The 21,911-nt window shown below is 41.9% G+C and overlaps 4 protein-coding genes across 4 annotated transcripts; all 4 read left to right on the top strand.

Moving 5' to 3' along the window:
• Positions 1 to 418: 418 nt before the first annotated feature.
• On the top strand, positions 419 to 1,800 carry LOC115819158 (macrophage migration inhibitory factor-like). Its single transcript, XM_030782718.1, has 3 exons — positions 419 to 526; positions 1,275 to 1,447; positions 1,734 to 1,800. The coding sequence occupies exons 1-3, from the start codon at positions 419 to 421 to the stop codon at positions 1,798 to 1,800; spliced, it is 348 nt and encodes a 115-aa protein (XP_030638578.1).
• Positions 1,801 to 4,102: 2,302 nt separating this feature from the next.
• Positions 4,103 to 10,775, top strand: LOC115830188 (macrophage migration inhibitory factor). Its single transcript, XM_030794250.1, has 4 exons — positions 4,103 to 4,182; positions 7,957 to 8,161; positions 8,768 to 8,940; positions 10,632 to 10,775. Exons 1-4 carry the CDS (start codon positions 4,103 to 4,105, stop codon positions 10,696 to 10,698), a joined length of 525 nt encoding a protein of 174 aa, XP_030650110.1. The 3' UTR covers positions 10,699 to 10,775.
• A 4,245-nt stretch (positions 10,776 to 15,020) lies between these two features.
• Positions 15,021 to 17,608, top strand: selenoh (selenoprotein H). Its single transcript, XM_030787681.1, has 5 exons — positions 15,021 to 15,153; positions 15,841 to 15,976; positions 16,160 to 16,302; positions 16,847 to 16,976; positions 17,411 to 17,608. The coding sequence occupies exons 1-4, from the start codon at positions 15,135 to 15,137 to the stop codon at positions 16,951 to 16,953; spliced, it is 405 nt and encodes a 134-aa protein (XP_030643541.1). The 5' UTR covers positions 15,021 to 15,134; the 3' UTR covers positions 16,954 to 16,976; positions 17,411 to 17,608.
• Positions 17,609 to 17,937: 329 nt separating this feature from the next.
• Positions 17,938 to 21,671, top strand: clp1 (cleavage factor polyribonucleotide kinase subunit 1). Its single transcript, XM_030782840.1, has 6 exons — positions 17,938 to 18,006; positions 18,647 to 18,918; positions 19,033 to 19,140; positions 19,692 to 19,811; positions 20,000 to 20,137; positions 20,797 to 21,671. Exons 2-6 carry the CDS (start codon positions 18,649 to 18,651, stop codon positions 21,490 to 21,492), a joined length of 1,332 nt encoding a protein of 443 aa, XP_030638700.1. The 5' UTR covers positions 17,938 to 18,006; positions 18,647 to 18,648; the 3' UTR covers positions 21,493 to 21,671.
• Positions 21,672 to 21,911: the final 240 nt, after the last annotated feature.

Genomic DNA, 21,911 nt, shown 5'->3' with positions numbered 1-21,911 from the left:
GTGATGACCAGTTACAACCATACCTCAGTGACCGTGTGCCTCGAATGCCTCAGGCTGTGGGGTTACACACAGTCACAGGCATGGGGGAGGCGTGGGCTGTGCAGACAGATGGCCTGCAGAGCCTGGACCACTTCAAATCCCCAGTATTAACAGAAGTGCTGCTCATGCTTATGTCACATTACTGCAGTATTTTTTGTTTGAAATAGAACTGGTATTATCATGCGCAATACTGTATAAGTAAACCCTAATGTAAATACATGACTCAGCAAATACTTCAGAGTGGGAGGACCAGCAGTACGTGTGTTTGTAATGCTGACTTTCACTCTGTATAAAACCTCACTCTGGCTGTCATCTCTGTGTCAGTTCCTCTGCAGTCTCCAGGTTTGTTAAACTAGTTTTAGTGGCTCCACCACCAGTCATGCCGTTGTTCATGGTGAACACTAACGTGGCGAAGGGTAAAGTTCCTGCTGCACTGTTCTCTGAGGCGACACGAGATCTGGCCAGGGCTTTGGAACGACCAGAATCTGTAAGTCTGACAAATCACAGTTATGTGAGCTTGGTGCACTTCACATTCTATGTTGTAGGATTTAGAGTATTTTCACGTCCAAGTCTAGACCAGAGGTGGGTGGCAGCATAAGCAGTCTCTTGAGGTAGTTTCAATTACTGTCAGATTACAGGTTTTCTCTGCTGCTGTGTGAAATAGGGTGGACTTGGTGCTCTGAGAATGAGGCCTTAATGATATTTACATTTGACCTAAATAGGGAATATTACCACTGAAAGAAACGGGACACCTGCAAAACATCTTTCCTATGAAACATCAGTCTCAGACAAGGTAGCATTGAACTGATTGTGTGGTAGTGAAAATTGTGGTTGTGATCAACAGTTCTACTGTTTCAGAATTTACGCTGTGGTATTACCACCTGGTGCCTTGTTGGCATGTAATATTACACAGGGTTACTGATATACTGGTTTAGCACGGGTCCACTCTGGGAAAAACTGTTTCAAAATTAATCATTTTAGGTGAGAACATGTTGTTTACATATTGCTGTCAGATCACTCTGACTCAGCAATTCCTGACATTATCAAACAAAAGCCAAAATTCAGTGAGACTGTTTGTTTTTCACAGAGGTGAGTTTTACTCTGGTCTTAGCACAGAGAACTGAGACTGTGTTGTTCATGGCTGATAGATCCTCTCTGAATGTTCATGTCCTTGTCTCTGACTGTGTATTGGTGTGTGTGTGTGTGTGTGTGTGTGTGTGTATGTGAGAGAGCAGTATATCACAGTGCACGTTGTGCCAGATCAGATGATGACGTGTGGGGGAAAGACAGACCCTGTTGCTCAGTGCAAACTCTATAGTGCTGGACAGATTGGCCCAGAGAAGAATAAAGAGTACAGCAAGCTCATCTGTGGCCTGCTGAACAAACATCTGGGCATCTCACCAGAGAGGTATATACAATAAACACACGCACACACACACATGTAAATGAGGTATATATAATAAACACACACACACAAACATAAAAGACCATCTTAGTTGACAGATCTGCAGTTTAGTGACATCACATAAGACACACACAGAGTAGGAAATTTCGATGCTGCTGTTTTATTTCAACAGAAATCATTCATAAAGAACTAGATTATTTGTGCTCTGGATGTGGATATGTCAGAGGTGCAAAGTTGGATTAGGACAGATGCTCTTGTCTCCTCTGAACTTCTATGAACTTTGTTGCAGGTGTTTTATCATCTTCACCGACCTGCAGGGAAGCAACGTGGGTAATAACAACACCACTCTTGGATGACTTGACTGAGAGTCCTGCAGCACATTGTCCTTTCCCATTACCACAGGACGTGTGAATTTACACAGCACATGCTTAAAATAAATAAATGAAATAAAATAGAAACAATTTTTTATATATATATATATATATATATAATTCACTTTGAAACGGTAAAGCTACAGTTTAAGCAGAATATATGTATATATATATAGTCTTAATTTTTCCATTGTTGTACCATACTGCAATTTCAAATGACAAGATATCTGTGGGGCCTAGCTGAATACTTTGACCGTCACCAGACCTCTTTGGTCTCTTAGTGAGGTGTAGTGGTAAAATACAATCACAGGTATATATTTTGTTAAGTGAATGGAATGTGTGGACATACTTTTCATCTTGTGTTACACTTGTCTCACTCAAACACTGGTTTATCAACCAAGCTCTCACACACCTGCCCCACATTTTTAGAGAGCTCTCATTATCTATGGGCACCAAGGTCAAAGGCCCTTGGCTGCACGGGTATATCTGTGTGTGTGAGATCTTGTGGTCTAGTCTTCCACCATCAAGACTCCATCTGGGTGCCTCTCTGATGACCTCCTCTCTGCTTTTGCTGTATACGCTACCTTTTACTCAATAAAGACAAAAGAGTTACCTTAAGTCATTGTCGTGCCTGTTTATTATTTTCAACACTTTTAAAAACATTGATGCCCAACATATCCGTGTAATTTTTGTTACTTATTTACATAAATTACTTTATGATGTCGAAGTGAGATGAAATTTTTTTCTTCTTTTTTTTTACATGTAATTTAAAATGTTACACTGATATATCCTGAGATAACAATGTATCCAGTTTCTTTATGAAATCACTCTGAAACCTGAATGGAGTCTGTGGTCACTTACACTGATTGATAGGATTTCAGTAGAAATGCACCCATAACATATCAACATAATGATCTATAACAGGGTTTCCCACATTATGGCATATGTCATAGCAGCAAATATACCAGGAAAACCAAGTCATTTTGTCTAGAATTGGATAACAGAATTGTTACGAGGCAGATGTGTATGAAGAGGAGTAAAAAGGTTTTCTCTGTGAAGAAGATCCTCTGGTGAAACACTGAGAGATCACAGAATAACCGATATTGTTCCACGGTCTCGCATCATCCTCACCAAAAATTTTCAGTTTTCATGCTACTGAACCCATGTGAAAGCCTCCACTGAAAAAAGGACAAAAAATCATGGGGTAGACTGAAAAAAAGAAAACAAAAATCATGTGGTAAACACACAAATACAGATCCTGTGTTCTCAGGAAACTAAGACTGAGGCTTTGGATATAAAGATGCATCCTTTTTCCTTTTACTGGACCAAACTAACCAGTCCTCCCCAGTCACCTCACACCATCCCCGCTGAAAAACAAGATGACATCAGTGTCATCCTATAGGGATGCCTTTAAGCATCTGTGAGTGGGACACCCTTAAAAGCAGAGGGAACAGTGAATGGATCAACATCCAGACAAATTTCTGGGAGGGATCCAACATATTACAAGGGTACTATATTGTGTGGCGTAGAAAGTTCTTCTGGCTGTGATTGTACCCTGCTATGTGATATGACAGGCACTGATATCTCAGCGTGTCATGTTCCAGTGTGGCCTTACATGACCTAAAGCTTCCTGGTAAGTCTGTTCTTTTTTCTTTTTTTTTCTTGTCTGAGTTTTTGTGTTAACTGACATGCATGGAAGTATGCAATGGTTTCCTTTCTGTTGATCAGGGATAAGTGGGAATCCATTGGTGAAAATATTGTTTTATTCTACATGATTCTTTCCATGTTAAACCATAGTGGAACCATATCCCTTACTGTGGGAGTGGTTCAGATGCTTAGTTTGAGGAACTTTTGTCAGCTCTTATAACACAGTGTGTGATTTTGGGATAATAATCCTCTCCAGTGGAATGTAATATATATATATACACACACACACACACATATACATACATACAGTGCAAAAGTCTTAGGCACTTCTTGTGAAAAAGAGCTGTAAATTCAGAATGCTTTCCAATGAACGAAATTAATAGTTTTACATTTATATATTAGCAACATACAAAGTGCACGAAACAGAAGAATCAGCAGTTAAATCAATACTTGGTATGATCACCCATTGCCTTCAAAACATCACCAATTTGCTTAGGTATATTTGTGCTGTAGCGGTAAAAACGGCCGACAGTAAAGGGACTACTTTTTAGTTGGGCGCCAGATGCCCTCCAGGAGCGGCACAGAGAAAGAGAGAAAAAGAGAGGATACGCCTCTTTGACTGGAGGGAATATCCACGACAATGCCGATTCAAACTTCCCTCACCGTAGCAGGAATCACGCCTTCCTATATCCTACGGTGGCCTACTCCAGTCAATGGCAAGTAACCAATGACGTACCGGCAATCGAGAACATAGAGAAAGAAGTTTGTAGATGGAAAGATCAATGTTTATCAAAAATATAGTAAAGGGAAAGTGATAAGAAAAGAAAGTACATTAGAAAATAGAAAGCAAGTTATTTAGCGTATTATAAAAATGATAAGCATGACCCACAGTGCACAGTTTTGTAAGGTACTCAGTGGGTAGGTTTTTCCAAGCATCTTGGAGAACTTGCCACAGTTCTTCTATGGATTTTGGCTGTTTAAATTCCTTCTGTCCCTTCATGTAATCCCAGACTGACTCATGATGTTGAGATCAGGGCTTTGTGGGGGCCACACCATCTTTTGCAGGACTCCTGGTTCCTCTTTTTGGTGTAGATAGTTTTTTGTTACTCTGGCTGTATCTCTGGAGTTATTGTCATGCTGCAGAATGAATTTAGGACCAATCAGGCACCTCTCTAATGGTAGTGCATGAGGGATAAGAATCTACTTGTATTTCTTAGCATTGAGGAGACCACTAACTCTGACCAAATCCAAAACTCCATTTGCATCAATGCAGCCCAAAATTTGCAAGGAACCTCTACCATGCTTTACTATTGCCTGCAGACACTCATCCTTGTTGCATTCTCCAACCCTTTGACGAACAAACTGCCTTCTTCTGGAGCCAAATATTTCACATTTGGACTTATCAGTCCAGAGCACCTGCTGCCATTGTGCTGCACCCCAGGTCGTGTGTTTTCGTGCATAGAGGAGTCACTTGGCTTTGTTTCCATGTCTGAGGAATGGCTTTTTGGCTGTAAGTCTTCCCCTGAGACCACCTCTGACCAGACTTCTCCAGCCTGTAGACTGGTGTACCAGGGTCCCTGTGGTTGCTGCCAGCTCTGAGCTGATGGCACTGCTTGACATCTTCCAAGTGCGGAGGGATGTCAACGTGATGTGTCATTCATCTGCTGAACTAATTTTGCTTGGCTGACCACTGCGTTTCTGTTCCTCAACATTGCCCGTTTCTTTGTGCTGCCTCAGAGGAGCTTGGATAGCACATCTGGGAACACCTGTCTGCCTCGAAATTGCAGCCTGTGATAGACCTTGCTAATGCAGGATGATTACCTTGTGTCTTGTGTCTGTGCTCACCCATGTCATGATGTAAGATTAGCAATCTGTTCAGCAACCTCAACTTTTTAATATGGCTGATCCTCACCCAGTTTTATTCCCTCTACACAAATGTTTCCATTTCAGTTAATAATTGTGGGTAAACCTGTTTGCTAATGATTAGCACCTGTTTTGTTTAGTTGAGTGGTATAGTTATTTTCTCATGCATTGGAGTATATGCCTACCAAAAAAGGTTTGGAGGGTCTGGAAGGGTTTGTGTTCGTTTATGTTCGTGGCACATTTCACTATTCCCAAAAGAAATGTTCAGAAATCTAAAATATGCTATTTGTTATTGACACAGTAATGGAAAAGATAGAGAAGAACTGTTTTAAGACCATCTGTTATGAAAAATCTTCCATACCTAAGACTTTTGCACAGTATATGTGTATATGTGTGTGTGTTTGTGTGTGTATATATATATACATACATACATATGTACACTGCCTGGTCAAAAAAAAGTCGCACACCCTGATATTTCGTTGGACCACCTTTAGCTTTGATTACGGCGCGCATTCACTGTGGCATTGTTTCAACAACTTTATGCAATGTCACAACATTTATTTCCATCCAGAGTTGCATCAATTTTTGGTCTAGATCTTGTTGACGACGGGAGAGTTGAACCACCCCATAAAGACTTCTCCAGCACATCCCAAAGACTTTCAATGGGGTTAGGGTCAGGACTCTGTGGTGTCCAATTCGTATGTGAACATGATTGCGCATGCTCCCTGAAGGACTGTTTCACAATTTGAATCTGATGAATCTTAGCATTGTCGTCTTGAAATATGCCTGTGCCATAGGAAAGAAAAAATCCACTGATGTGATTACCTGGTCATTCAGTACACTCAGGTACTCAGCTGGCTTCATTTTATTGCCAGGTATCATTGCTGAGCCTAGACCTGACTAACTGAGGCAACCCGAGATCATAACACTGCCTCCACAGGCTACAAATCAAAATGGCGACTTTTTTTGGGCCATGCAGTGTACATATAGGGATGTACCCGAATCTGCATACGTTGTTCAGGAAAGCACGAATAATGCGGTAGAAACAGATATTTCTTCGAGGTCGCTAGTTATTATTCGGGGAAAAATCATGTCTGTGCATCAGCCATTATGTTTCTTCAAATCAGTTCACATCATTGTGGGTGACCACAAGATAAAAATGCCCATTCTGTTTGCAACATAGTCTTTGATTTCATTAACTAATCGTTTGATTTGCTACACACTCTTGAAAAGAGCTCGCTATTCTGTAGTCGCCCCCACCGAGTCAGGTGCGGGAGCTAGCGAGAGAAGTATTGCCCTCGCAACTTATAGGCCTTTTTAGCTGTGTGCAGGGTCGTTTCTAGGCTTAGGCAACCTAGGCGATCGCTTACAGCAGCACTTGCGTTAATTTCCTTCATTAAAACTCAATCGAAAGTTATTTCACTTACTAGGGTACACATTACTGAAAAGTGATTGGTATATACTGTAGTCGCACCCACCGAGTCAGCGCAAATTACTGTTATAAAATAGTAATTCCGTTTCCCTAGCGAACTGCAGTAACGTTAACACATGAAGAATTGCGAACGCAGCATCACTGGAATTTAAGATGATTCCCTTCAACTGAAGGATATTTTCTGTATATCTTTACTGTAAATAGTTTCTGTTTCCAATGCATGACAGAATCTTTCGATTTATAAAACATTTTTCGTTTCTAATTGTTCAGTATACCTCAGTTAAAGAGGCGGTGCGGGGGGTTCAGACAGTTCATAAAACTTAGTTAAGTTAAAAATAAAAATACAAAAAAAGAGAGCAAGAGAGATGAAACGTACAGTATGAGAATGTGGAAATATATTTCATAATTAAAAATATGTCGATGTTAAGTCAATTTGATGTTTTGAGGCACAAAAAATTGCATCGCCAATGAAAATTAGATTAGAAAATACAACAGTTGTCCGATTTAGTGTGACTTCCGGCATAAACACGCGCATTTATGGTCTATTATTCGAACACAGATAGAGACAGATAATTCTGTTGGCTGAACACATACAGATGTCTCTGAGCACTTGCAATAAATTGTAACACGTTGTATTTTCTTATGAATCACTCAGTCACCAAAGGAATAATGACACAGTATTTCATATAGCAAGTTTCCCACAAATAAATTACACCTCTGCTATATAGCCACATGCGCATAGTTAACATCAAAACGGTAACAAACATGTTTATGCCATTCCCTAGTAAATAAACTGTAAACAACAAGCGCGCTCACACACACACACACACACACACACACACACACACACACACACACACAACACTGAACAGTGTTTCTTTCTCAAACATCAAACTCTTTAACAAGATCATCGCAAAACAGAAATCCACTCCCAGTATGCCTTGTACAACTCCAGATGTAACAGTAACAGAACTCTATTACAATATATATGTACGTATATATGTATACATATGTGCGGTTATATACACATAAGAAAAAGGAATTCATATCCCAATGTGTGCATGAACCAAAAGTATAAATGTCTTGTTGGCAATGAAAGTAAAAGTCATGTGATCATCAAAAAGATACATCAGTAAATGCTATGAGTACTCTACAGTGGGAGGACCAGCGGTAGGTGTGTTTGAAACGTTTCCTTGCAGTCTGTATAAAAACTTCACTCTGGTTGTCATCTCTGTATCAGCTCCTCCCCAGTCTTCCAGGTTTGCTAAGCTGCTTCTAGTGGCTCCCCCACCAATCATGCCGTTGTTCATGGTGAACACTAACGTGGCGAAGAGTAAAGTTCCTGCTGCACTGTTTTCTGAGGCGACACGAGATCTGGCCGAAGCTTTGAACAAACCAGAATCAGTAAGTCTGACAAATCATATTTATATGACCTTGGTGCACTTCTGTCTGTCTGTAGCAGGATCTACCGTTTACTCATGTCCAAACCCAGAACAGAACAGAGAACAGAGGTGCTCTGGAGCACATGCTGAAATAGCTTTCATTACTTTCACATTACAGGTTTTCTCTACCGTCTTAGAAGTTTATGAATGTGTAACTGTCTTGTTCTGTATCGACTTGTTTGGTTAGCTTGCAATATTTAACAAGGTTACTGATATACCAACTGAACTGCGGTCTTCCGGATGATTAAATAGAGCTCACTGAAAAACTGTATTTATGTGAGAAAATCTTTCTCAGTATTTGCTGCACATTACTGAGCAGAAGGCAAATGCCAGGATTTTCTGTGCAGTTCACGTGCTGTTCTCATGCTGTTTCAGATACAGAGACACAAAGGAGTTTAACCTCAGCACACAGCTGGAACTCAGCCAATTGGGTCATGCTGAGTTCATGGTTACTCCACCTCACGGATCATTTCTGTATGTGATTTTCATGTCATTGGCTCTGACCAAGTGTTGTTATTGTGTGTGTGTGTGTGTGTGTGTGTGTGTGTGTGTATTTGTGTGAGAGCAGTACATCACAGTGCACATTATACCAGATCAGATGATGATGTGTGCAGGAAACACAGATCCTGTTGCCTACTGCAGCCTCAAGAGCATTGGACGGATCAGTCCAGAGAAGAATAAAGAGTACACCAAATTAATCTGTGGTCTGCTCAACAAACATCTGGGCATCTCACCAGAGAGGTATAAACAATCTACTCATTATATCAGTGAACATAAACATAAACAAGGCATCTCATCACCTCAAGAAACAAAAGAAGCAGGACAGTGTGACACTCCAACACTATTTTTCATTTCATCCATTTCATCAGAAGCAGCATGCCTAAGATGGGTCTTTCTTAGGCAAGCAGAAGTCAGCCCCCCCTTATCCACACACATGGTGCCTGAAGTAGTCCATTACAGAAACAGCCAAAACAGTTGAAATTAAAATAAAAGAAACCGTTTTATGGCTATACAGCATAGCATACTCCTCTCAGGAATTTGTAGTCTGCCCAATATGGTACAACTGTCTGTCTCATGGTTTTTTACCGCCTGACTTTCCTGTCTTGAAAGTGCCTCTCCTGTGTCTTGCTGCATCCTGCCTAACCAAACGGGAAAATTACTGAGGTTATTTATTTTAATTGACACTAAACTTTACATTGCACATATCTGGAGATGCTTGCTTGAAAAATACATTACAGGAAAACCTTCCAAAATAAATACACAATTTTGTGAAAATTTCTTCTAAATGCTTACCATTTGATGTAGGACCCTGGACTTTCCTTTCTGCACATATTATGTCTCTCAAACGTACTTTCACCATATATAGCTTTGGTCAGTCCGGTAAAAAGGCTATCCGGTAAAAAATTGTCTAGTGAATGACAGGGGTGTAACGGTGGCAGACTGGGTAGTGCTGTCGCCTCACAGCAAAGTCTTGGGTTCGATTCATGGCCGGGGTCCTTTCTGTGTGGAGTTTACATGTTCTCCCCGTGTCTAGGTGGGTTACCACCGGGAGCTCTGGTTTCCGCCCCCCAGATTAGGTGAATTTGAGAGACTAGATTGCACCTAGGTATGAATGAGTGTGTGCCCTGTGATGGACTGGCGACCTGTCCAGGGTGTTTCATTGCCTTTTGCCCTATGAGCGCTGGAATAGGCTCCTGCTCCTAATTAGGATCAGCACCTTAGATGTGAGTCAGTAGTGAATGACAGTCTCTATCAATAGACAGTCTCAATCGTTTTACCGCCCATGACACGAATACACAGCTGATCTCAGAAAAGTTTCAAGAACGCTTGCCTATGTTTGTGATTTTGTGTAGGGAGTTCGCTGGAGAGTTCAGTGGAAATGTCGATAAAAGTGGCGTGTTTGTCGTTATCCCATAGCGTCATGGTACAGTCGCAATATGCAGGCGCGAGTGTGTTTTTTCAAACTTTTGAAAAACCGCTTGCCTTCGCCGACGCTTTTCACCGGGCTCATGACGTCAGCTGAACAGATCCGCCGTTGAGTTTTTAATAAACTATAGGCAAGCACAGCTTATTCTTGGCAGAAAAGCACAGCGAAACACGGCAAAAACGCCACAAGAGGGCAGTGGGTGGGTCGTGCGAGAAATGTATTAAAATAAACAGTTGTAGACTGTGTATTGTACATAAACGTAGAAAATTATCACTCTTAAGAAATATAGGCCTATCTTTTGACATTTATTTTTGCGTAGGAAGTTGGGCAAGCAGTGCTTGCCTTGCTTGGCCTGACGGCACGCCACTAATCTGAAGTCCTCTTCACACAGTTTAATAATTAGTCAAGTGGGTCCGAATACAGAATTAGGTCAAGTAAGAGGAGGTTTGTGGCAAACTTCAGGGTCAAAGGTAGTTTAAACATGTGGCTTTCTGATTATTTGCAGGTGTTTTATCCTCTTTACTGACCTACCAGGAGTCAACGTTGGTCTGAACAACGATATTTTTGAATAACTCTGGATATGCGGAAGGGTTACCTAGAGGATTCTTTAAATATGTCTAACTAAATGTAATAAAATGGTGGAAGAGTGTTTTCTGTGCATTCTTTTCTGTGCTTATTACACTTGGACACAGAGCCTACTGCAATTTTGAAATGAATGCTAATTTAACAGACGCTGCCGAAAAATAAAGATTTTCCCAAATACATATATTAAATTGCGAGCGAATAGTTATTCGTGGGCAAGAATGTACTGTTCTGACACCCTCTTCTTTTTACGAGAAATGTTCAGTGATTCTCACGAAAATGTTTTATTGAAGTCATTACATCATACCGCATTCCGTATTCAAAATACGGTTTCTAAATATAAAAGTAAATAAAACAAAAACATATTCTTTCAGTTATCGCAAGCATTTGTTGCAAAATGTCCTGTAACTTTAAGCACTAATATAGCCTACCAAATTTAGATTTTCAGGAGATACTATCCTTTCTGAAAACTGTAATCACACCATTTCTCGCTTTAAACGAGTGCGTCAGGCAGATTTCTATGATATATTTTTTTTGTCGGTAAGGGAAGTGGAGGTCGAATGAGAGAGGTCTAAGCTTTACGCTTGTGTGGTAGATTCGTAACCACGTAAGGGACACTTTTAATATAAGCATAGCATTTCGTATGAATGATTGGATTACTAATACGTACAACGTGGTTGGGAGGAAAAACAGAAATTATACAATGCTTAACATACATCAATGTTTCCAACGTCAGTAAAAGGAAAAAATATTGATAAAATATAGACATGAAAACACTGTTACCAGGGGGGTATTTCAGAAAGCGGGTTTAGTGAAAACTCTGAGTTTGTTAACCCTGAGATGAAGGAAACTCTGGGTTTTCCGTTCCAGAGAGCGAGGTAACTCAAACTCTGGTTCAGTTACCATGGTAACTGACTCTGTGAACCTAACCTGCTCGCTGGCAGGTTTTTTTAAACAAACCCTGAGTTTCTTCCCAACTCCTCCCTCCGGCTGAACCTGAAGCAGCTGTCAAACATGGCGTGTCCTTTCGTCGCTAACCCGATCGGTGTTGAAGCCAAATTAATTCGCATAGCCTTATGTTGGGAGAGGTTTTTGAGACCCCGATTAGATGTATTATCATTCCCTGATTACGTAATCGAGCGTTACCGTTTTTCATCACAATCTATAATTTATCCGAACAACTCCGGCCTACATCTGTAATATTAGACACCGTGGACTTCTTGCTCTCAGATCGGAGCAAATTCTTTGCTTTTCATTTTTTCTTTTGCCGACGGGAGTTTCCTTTATAACACTGGCGACGCCGAGTATATCGGGAAAGCAACTGTTTGTAGAGCCGTAAAAAAGTGTCCCTTGTACTTAAACGGCAACTGCACATTTTCCTAGTGTCCGACCTCTAAGGACCATCAAAGAGGAATTACACAGGATTGCAGGTGACTGATGTAGAATCATTAAGTTAAAAGTAATGATATTTTAAATGATATCGTGTTCATGACATTCTGCTGCGACCTCAGACTGGGATCAGTCGTTAGTTTTAATGTGCAATCAATATTTCTGTCATTCAAATTCAATAAAACTCATTGCGTATACTGTAGTCTAGTTTGTCGATTTCTTTTGCCGCAGTAATGGTTCTTTTTTTCCTTTTGGAGGTATTTAAAAGGTCTTAAAAGTCATTAAATTTGTACTTCAAAATGTGCAGCTATCCTGGTTAGTCGTAAACAACAGGTCTTAGCTGCTATACCGTCGGCCGGCTTACGTCACTTCAGCGTTCCTACTGGCGGTGCGAAAGCAAACAGAAAAAAGGCCCTAGAACGAATGTAGTTCTAGGGGAAGCTCCACAGGGGGTAGTTCCTATCGAATTAGACCCTAGAACTGTTCGGTGCGAAAGCGGCTTATGTTGCAGCATTTCCCAGTGTCATGGGCTGCATCGATGGCCCACAGATCCCTATCACTGCTCCTTCAGTTAATGAAGTTGACTATGTGAATAGGAAGTCTTTCCTCAGCATTAATGTGTAGGTACACTGACTATTGTCTTACAATAACAAAGACTATACATCACAATATACTGCAGCTAATATATCTCATTCTCTGCACTGTCAAGATCATATGTGATGCAGTGCACTTTCTCACAAATGTTGAAGCCAGTAGCCCAGCTCTGTGCATGATATACGAATATATCATTAGTGTACCCTGAGCAACAGATTTGCACATGGTAAGTAAAGCTTTGCACAAATATCATTCCTTGACTCCCTCTTTTGACCCCTTAAAATGTAGCCACTGTATAATTACAGGAGAATTTGATGGCCACCTGCTTGGTGACAGAGAGTACCCATGCCAGCCCTCTCTGTTGAGCCCTTACCCTGACCCTGAGCTGGGCCCCCAACAACGTTCCAGTGTGGCCCACTGCAGGACTAGAGCCTGGGTTGAGACGACAATAGGCATGCTCAAAGCCTGGCTCCAGTGTCTGCGTAAACTCAGGGTAACCCCAGAGACAGCGTGTGACATTATTTTGCCATGTTTTGTTCTCCATAATAATATTGCCACTATTAGAGGAGAGCAGCACCCTGCCGCACAAATGAACGATCCTGAGGAAGACAGTCCCATCCACCCTGCAGATGTCCTGGATGGAGGAGCCGTCCGACAGAATTTGCCAAAAACATTTCACAGATTAAGATACCACCACCCCCAGCAGTCAAATAAAGACAAATCAGTCACATTTTATTTGGTCTTCTTTATTTCCTACAAATGCAACAATTACTATATTTAGATCGTTCCAACAATTAACAATTCACCTGTGACCATGCACCCACCTTTAACTTGTGTTCCAGTAATTGAATTTCAAGACAGGCCTTTTAATCTGCTACTGCAAGTGCATCATTTCTCAATCAGTTTTAGCCATTTTCCTCATTAATTCATAACTGAGAAAACATAAGGATGACATTAACTTCTACAGATCTACATGCAGAATTAACTTGGCATTTATTGAACATCTCACTGTGTCAATCTGTGCTGTGGAGGTTGATGGACTCTCCTCCTGGTAATGCCCAGTCATGCTCTGTTAAGAAGGATAAGAACGTGTCATCTCTTCAATGTGCATTTTAAACTCAAAATTCCACACAAGAATGTAAAAACATTTTAATAGGGAGAGAAATATCAGTAGCTACCATACATAATATTAAGATGTAAACCACTGTAGGCCTTTCTGAATCGCACTCTGTGGCAGCAGACAACGTGTCTTCATCATCATCCTGTGATGAAGAAGAGCTTTCTGTTTCAGTATACTTTAAACTACTACAATTGGCAAAATCTCTGGGGGTGTTTACAGCCCAAATGTTAATCTCCTAAGCAGGATATTAGGTGAGAGGACATTTGTGTGTCTTAAAAACAGCATTCTGTTGGGGGGTTAAAGCTACTCCAAGTTGAAATAGCCACTGAATGATATTTACTTTGTTTAATATGTCAAATGTGATTAAAACCAAAATGAGGTACAATCATGAGCCTATAGGCCTAAGCAAAATGTCTTACCGGTTTGAACTATGTTTTTATATTTCATTTTCAGCGGCTACCAAGTGCGCTTTGTGCCCATGGGATTGCTCCTAAATGAAAATAGAATTTTATTCAATTACATTCCACCACTTCCACCTGTAATTTTAAAAGAAAGTGTGCTTACATGTTAAATGAAGACTTCTGCATTCAAACTTACGCATTGACTCGGGCAGCAATTCTCTCACACGCCAATTGTCTCGCCTTTGCCGATGCAGTTGTGTTGCCCCCTTTTTTCTTTTTGGAAAATGTGCTCATACTCGCCATAAACACGTATCAGAATTTCTAACTGCAGCGGGGTGAAGTAAAACGACTTTTGTTTTCGCCGGTTGCCAAGGTGAATCGTAGTATCGGAGCTCCATTGACGATGGCTTTTTATAATTGTCATGCACGCGCCTAACTCAGAGTTAACATTCTCAGAGTTGATCAAACCAACTCAGATCAGCTTTTCTGGAACCGAAAACTCAGAGTATCCCATCTCAGGGTTCATCAACTCAGAGTTCAGGATTAAACTCAGAGTTCGTTAAACCCGCTTTCTGAAATACCCCCCAGGAAAGGTCTCGTTGTGTTTGTTCATTACTTTATCAGTGCGTTTGATATTGTACATCACATAGATACCCTCCTGCACACTGTGGCTAGGTCACTGTCGTTGGTGTTGAGTGGCTACACACGGTAATAAAAAATAAGATGCACAACCAACAGACGAAAACAGGACGAACTGCAACCAGAAAGCGAAGCTGTTATATGTTACTTCAACATTTCGACAGGGGTATACCAGGCACAGGACGCTGTTTTGTAGACTCTGTTGACTCTCTTACTTAACAGTGAATTGACCGGCACGTCACGGCGCGCGAAGGTTTCTGCGTTCATACGTAACTCAGCAACTATGGCGTCTCGTGGCAAAGGTGTGTAACATTTTTAGGCTTTTCAAAATTTGCTTCGTGTAATTTTCACATAAACTCCACGAATGTTGTTACTGTAGTGTTTTGTGCGTAGACAGGCCGTGTAGAGACATTTTTAGTTTAGTAGCGTCTTAAGAGGATCATGCACCAAGCAAAATAGCCAAACGCACATGCATGAAGGATTGAATGCAAGGCAGACAGTCATGATTTGTTTAGAGCCTACATGGGAGAAAGTGCAAGCGGTTATAAGCAAACCGTAAGGGAGGAATGTGATGCTTAACATACCAGACACAGCAGTTCATTTCTGCGGCGAATGTAAGTCGCTAAACAGCAAAGCTAGTCGTGAACGATATTATAGTGCTGCGAATGTTAGTCGCTAAATAGCTAAGCTAGTCGTAAACGATATTGTAATACTGAGTGAGAACGTCTGATTGACGTAGAGCCCCAGAATCAGGGTTAAGTAGCATATTATTATTATTATTATTATTATTATTATTGTTTTTGTTGTTATCTGTGGTACAGTTCCTATCTGGGGGATAGGCCTACAATATGATTTTGTGATCGAATGTTTTACACATGGCTAAGTTCATCATCAGCTGGGGTTGGTGGCAATAAACGATTCACATCCCGTGCACTTTCGTGTGCCTGGCCGTGTAATCTCTGTTGTGTAATTTGCTTGTGTTTTGGCAGGTCGCGGGTCGAAGCGTAAGGCGGACGAATCTACTGCTGGTGAGAATGGAGATTCCGTAGAAACAAAGAAAGGAAAAAGGAGCGAGAAAGAAGATAGTGAGAATGACTCTGGCCAAAGGGTGATCATTGAACACTGGTGAGGACACTGTATGATATTTATCTATAACATATTTTGTCAGCTCCCCTTTTCTACTCTGCTAAAGGTATTGAGTGATTGTACCTAGCGTTGCCTCTGTTTAGAACCTCTATTAAATACTGATCTGGATGCAACACCAGACAGTATTGATTGATTATTTGTTTTCTGCTGTTTGGTCGTCAGTAAAAGCTGACGCGTGTATGGGCGGAATGCCGAGGGGGTGCGAGAGGCGCTCCTGGCGGCACGCCCCGGGCTGCGCGTGGAGCTCAACCCCCAAAAACCTCGGCGAAACAGCTTTGAAGTCACACTGAAGGATGGGGACAAAGGTGACATTGTAGTTTTACACAGAAACATAGAGAGAGAGACTTTGTCTGTGTCTGAAATGGCATACTAGTGTACTGCATACTGGCCCAGTATACACTGTGTACTGCACACTACTCCCCACCCTAGTATACAGTATAGTATGTAAGTATGAGAACTTTCATGTAGTGTACTACACAGTCACATGACTGCTGCTGTCCACCATGTTTTTTATATTTTTGGAGAGTTGGAAATCACAGCGTTGCATCATGGGATGCAGTACCTGATGAAGTGAGCTCTGCAAATTTTCACCAGAGTAGTACATCATCTGGGTAACTGTTGTGTACTGCACAATTTTTATCTTTTATGTACTGCATACTACTCACTACTTTTACATCAAGATTAGTATGCGAGTAGTATGTAGTATGCCATTTCAGACATGGCCTCTGTATTCAGGAATGTTGCATGCTGAGTGTTCAGGATGTTAGAGACAGCCAAATCAAAAGTTTGTCAGTTCGCCAGCACCCTTCAGGTTAGTCACAGTATCTCTCTCTCATCTTTGTGTGACAGAGGTGGTTCTGTGGACTGGCATTAAAAAGGGCCCTCCTCGTAAACTGAAGTTTCCGGAACCTGCTGAGGTGGTCAGTACACTCCAGGATGCCCTGAAGAGTCAGTAGATTCTTAGGAGACAGAGAGAGAGGTGGGTGTCATGAGGTTTTACCCACTTTTTTAAAATTTGAAAACGTCATTATTTTTTAGCTGTACATTTCACTAGCATGGTGTTTAGTCACATCTCTCTGATCATAGATTTTTTTCTGCCTGACTTTTAACTTTTGATAGAAGAGGGTTTGACTTGATTTGGATGCAAGTGCCTTGAATATGCTGGGTCCACACAGAATGTTTGAACTGGAAACAGTTTTACTCAATCAGCAGGGATGTTACATATACTGTTCTGTAGAGATGTTCATTTAATGATTTCTCAGATTAAACTGGAATGCAGTATATTTTTTTTGCTATTTGTCTGTCATCATCAGGCAAAACATTGACACTAGTCAGTCTCCTCGTGAAAAAAAGATTACAGTTTTCCTACTGTAAACACACAGCATCCTCACACCTCTGTTCTCTCATTTCCAGCCAAGCGTGTTTGCTTCTTTGCTACTGGATGAAGAATGATGGGGACTGACCAATGGGGTGACTCCCAGTCTGCCTTCTGATGACCCTACTCTAGTGCTTGGAACATGATCTTTGGCAACTCTGTAGTTTGCAGCAGAACCTTTGTAATCTATCTTGGCCAAGAGTTTGTGAGTCCTACCTTTACCACTATTCGTGTTGTTTTTTTTGTGACACCGTTCAGTTCTTTTTTTTTTTTTTTCCTATTTTTACAATTGTTTGTATGTTCAGTAAGAAAAACAATAAAGCTGCCATGTTTGTATCTTAACATGTGTACTTGTGTTCACTGTAACCTGAGATGTGACAGTGTGTGTCCTGCTATGCATGTCATTATAGAGGATAACCATTAATAGAGCGTTATCCTTTGTAGTGACTGATTGTAGAGTTATTTGCTAAATGGGTGGTGCGGTAATAGTTTCTAACCGAGGGTAAAACAGGACACACCGTAGGAAAACGATAGGCCCTTCTTGAGAGGTGACGTCATAAACCTGCGCCGCGACACGGTGCAAACGTGTGATTTGAAAACATAAAGGACGACATCAGCACTGCAGATCACCAGAGTAAGTGACAGAAATAAGGGAATTTGTGCGTGCATATATACTGAGCCATGTTATGTAATCGCTAAAATATAAGGTGCCCATTTTTGATAAACTAAAGCAAAAGTAGGCAGCCATTCTCTACAGTAGTTGTTGCAGCTAAATTAGCATTGTCATGGACAAGTGTAATTTAGTAAATCAGTGGGATTTTACCACAAAGTCAATTTATTAATTCCATTTCCCGAACAAAACTGAGTTTACGTCATACCAATTAATATGAGTGCAGTCAACCGTCAGACATCAAGTAAGCACGGACTATACATATTCTGTTTGCGGCTGTTAAAACTAGCAAACCAACCTCATCATGTTGGTACTTCATGACCATAGTTCTTAAGTTAAAGCGGAGGTTTCGAGTACAGCGAAATTTTAGTTGGCCATAGCGAAAGCTAATGGTCGATGAAATGATAGCTTGCTAACTTGGACTTGTTTCTGTAGTCAGTTTCTCTGTTAACGTTATACTCACTATTGTGGTGTGCAGTTTGTTGATCATCTGTTCGTATGTATGGTGAGTAGCAGACATTTAATAAATGGTCAGACTGTCATTTGGTTCGACTGACAATGCCAGCTAGCACAGACCGTTTGAATCGATGTGCCGTCGTTCCAGCCATGACAACAGAAGGCCCCGAGAAGTCGGGTGAGGAGGGAACTGGGTCGGTTGCGGTTACCTCAGGAACGCGCTTCGACCTGGATAAAGAAACGGAGCTTCGGTTCGAGGTAGAGGCCGGGGAGAAGGTGCAGCTTGAGTTGTTGTCCGGTTTGGCGGAGGTGTTCGGCTCCGAACTCAACCGGAATAAGAAGTACACATTCGGACCGGGTTCCAAGATCGCAGTTTTCACATGGCAAGGCTGCAGTCTCTCTCTCACTGGCAAGACCGAGGTATGGTAAAGAGAATTTGAGTAATGGCTCTTTGAAGCTGCCTGCCAGGTGTGAATCTGCATGTTCTCAGTGTCTCTCTCTCACACTCTCTCTTTCTCTTCTGACCTGTCCCAGGTTGCCTACATCTCCAAGGATACACCCATGCTGTTGTACCTAAACACACACGCGGCGCTTGAACAAATGAGACGACAAGCTGAGAGAGACAATGACAGAGGCCCACGGGTCTGTCACGTCACAACACAACACAACACACACACACACACACACTTGTATTCCATGGCCCTCTTGCACATGGTCTTACTCACTTAGTTGATTCATTTGCTTACAACATACATACATAACCAAAATGTGCTGTTTCATTTCTTTAATAACATAGATACGTACATACATACATAACCCAAATGTGCATATCCAGTGAAACATCCAAAGTTTCATACACTGTTTCATTTCAGTCTACTACTCAGTTCAGTGACTCAAAGCATCTTTCCTTTCTGCTCAGGAGTTAGAATATGCAAAAACAGAGAATCTGCCCAACACAGTAGACATCAGCATTTGTTTGCACTCACATAATTTGTTTTGCATAAAGCCTATTTTTGCATATTAGATATCTCCCATTACTTACTGGATTTTACATGTGGAGACACACACACTTTTACCATCATGTACTGCATGGGGGTGACATTCATGTCAGTTCATCTACTGTCATCATTTAGGCCCTGGTTGCTGTTTGTTGTGTTGACTTAGGTTTGTGTTGCAATTTTTCGTTGTCACAGGTGATGGTGGTTGGTCCCACAGATGTGGGGAAGTCCACAGTGTGTCGGCTTCTGCTGAATTATGCTGTGCGACTTGGCAGGAGGCCAACGCTGGTGGAGCTGGACGTTGGCCAGAGCAGCGTGAGTCAAACAAACAAAAACAACAAACAAGCAACATGTTGCTGAAGCCAAGCCCAGTCCTGTCACACATTAGGGCTGCAGTGTCAATCAAAACAGTGCTATAACCGCCCTTAGAAGACTTTAAAATTAAAATGGAAGTACTCCTGTCATTCAGTAAGAGGTGTGTGTGTGTGTATGTGTGTGTCTAGGTCTCTGTACCTGGAACCATGTCCGCCCTGTACATAGAGCGTCCAGCGGATGTAGAAGAGGGCTTCTCTGTCCAGGCTCCTCTCGTCTTCCACTTTGGCTCTACCACCCCAGGGACCAACATCAAACTGTACAACAAGGTGAGCACAGAGTCAGACTACAGCATTACCACAGAGTCAGTGTATACAGAACCAACCCTAATGATCAGGGACGGCCCTGATCTGTCTGCCCCATGTCCGCACACTGAATTAATATGAATTGTCTGGGTCAAATAAGTGAAATGAGTAAATAAAACAAGACCAGGAAACTATTGTTGCGTTCCACCAGGTTACATTTAGAGTTACACATTTTGTTGTTATCTCAAAGAAAGTTACTGCACAACCTCAGAGTTGCACAGTTACCTCAGAGCAAGTTTATATACAACCTCGGTGTAACAGTGTTCCCTTGGTGTGACAGTGTTCCCTCAGAGCAAGTTACTATGTAGCATAAGAGTAAAACAACCCAGTCAACTTAATAACAGTTCAACAACAAATTTGATATTGAGTTGCAAGAGTCTGACGGTTTATTTACAGTCATGCTGATGAGTCCAAGCTCCTTTTATGAGGGCTGCTCAGTTTTGGTTTCACCTCAGTCCGTTCAATTATTGGTGTGAAAATTATCCTGGACATTTGCAAACAAACTTATCTTTTAGAAAACAGTGTTGAGCCCCTCAGGAGGAGGTGGTGATGGGTAACAACATTGCAAAATTGATTGTTAATTTGAAAATGTCTCCTGTGTGTGTGTGTGCGTGTGTGGGAAGCTGACGTCGTGTCTGGCAGAGGTGTTTTCCCAGCGGTGTGAGGTGAACCGCAGGGCGAGTGTGGGTGGCTGTATCATTAACACTTGCGGCTGGGTGAAAGGATCAGGGTACCAAGCCCTGGTCCACTGCGCCTCTGCCTTCCAGGTGGACGTGGTTCTGGTTCTGGATCAGGAACGTCTCTACAACGAGCTGAAGCGGGACCTGCCGCACTTTGTGCGAGTGGTGCTTCTGCCCAAGTCTGGCGGCGTGGTGGAACGCTCCAAGGACTGCCGGCGGGAAACGCGGGACGAGAAAATCCGCGAGTACTTCTACGGCTTCCGCGGGGTGTCCTTCTACCCACATGCCTTTGACGTGCGTTTTTCTGACGTGCGCATCTATAAAATCGGTGCTCCCTCCATCCCAGACTCCTGTCTGCCACTGGGCATGTCCCAGGACGACACGCAGCTCAAACTGGTGCCTGTCAGCCCTGGCAGAGACCTGACCCACCACGTCCTGAGCGTGAGCTGTGCGGAGGATGAGGGCGAGAGCGGGGCAGGGCGTGGTCGGGGCATTTTGGAGAGCCCCGTGTGTGGTTTCATAGTGGTGACAGCTGTAGACACGCAGGCCCAGGTGATGACAGTCCTGTCACCTGCACCCAGACCCCTGCCACGACACACACTTCTCATCATGGACATAAGGTTCATTGACCTAAAGTAAAGAAGCAGAGAGAGAGATTAGGCAAGAGAAAGTATGGTGGGGGCGTGCAGTGAAAGAAGGGGTGACATTACAGTGAGGGAAGGAGGTTATGTGAAAGATAGAGGAAGTGCTTGTGTTTAGTGTGGATAGTATCTCCTAAAGTGCGAAATTGAAAAGCTGATTTTTACAGCAATGACTTTTACCCCACTCCAATGTTCTTTTGTAAAATAAATAAATAAAAATTTAATACTTTTTGTTAATAAACCGTTTGTTTTGTTCATTGTCACTCTTTAGATTAAAAGGTTAATTTAATCTCTGGATTTTCGATTGACTGAGAATATTGTCTGTTTACGGTAACATTTCATCGAAGTTTGCACCGCACACCTGTAGTGACATTTTCAGTGAACACCACTAGGGGGGCTTCGGATGATTGCGGTAGC

Source organism: Chanos chanos, chromosome 1, assembly GCF_902362185.1.
Source record: "Chanos chanos chromosome 1, fChaCha1.1, whole genome shotgun sequence".
Taxonomy (NCBI): domain Eukaryota; kingdom Metazoa; phylum Chordata; class Actinopteri; order Gonorynchiformes; family Chanidae; genus Chanos; species Chanos chanos.
This window is presented reverse-complemented; position numbering and strand designations above follow the sequence as displayed.

Bases quoted from the DNA above. Each gene is read 5' to 3' on its own strand.
- LOC115819158 (XM_030782718.1), top strand. From the start codon at position 419: ATGCCGTTGTTCATGGTGAACACTAACGTGGCGAAGGGTAAAGTTCCT. The intron at 527-1,274 runs GTAAGTCTGACA...GTGAGAGAGCAG, and splicing joins CTTTGGAACGACCAGAATCT to TATATCACAGTGCACGTTGT. The intron at 1,448-1,733 runs GTATATACAATA...ACTTTGTTGCAG, and splicing joins CTGGGCATCTCACCAGAGAG to GTGTTTTATCATCTTCACCG.
- LOC115830188 (XM_030794250.1), top strand. From the start codon at position 4,103: ATGCCGATTCAAACTTCCCTCACCGTAGCAGGAATCACGCCTTCCTAT. The intron at 4,183-7,956 runs GTAACCAATGAC...GTTTCCTTGCAG, and splicing joins CCTACTCCAGTCAATGGCAA to TCTGTATAAAAACTTCACTC. The intron at 8,941-10,631 runs GTATAAACAATC...GATTATTTGCAG, and splicing joins CTGGGCATCTCACCAGAGAG to GTGTTTTATCCTCTTTACTG.
- clp1 (XM_030782840.1), top strand. From the start codon at position 18,649: ATGACAACAGAAGGCCCCGAGAAGTCGGGTGAGGAGGGAACTGGGTCG. The intron at 18,919-19,032 runs GTATGGTAAAGA...GACCTGTCCCAG, and splicing joins CTCTCACTGGCAAGACCGAG to GTTGCCTACATCTCCAAGGA. The intron at 20,138-20,796 runs GTGAGCACAGAG...GTGTGTGGGAAG, and splicing joins ACATCAAACTGTACAACAAG to CTGACGTCGTGTCTGGCAGA.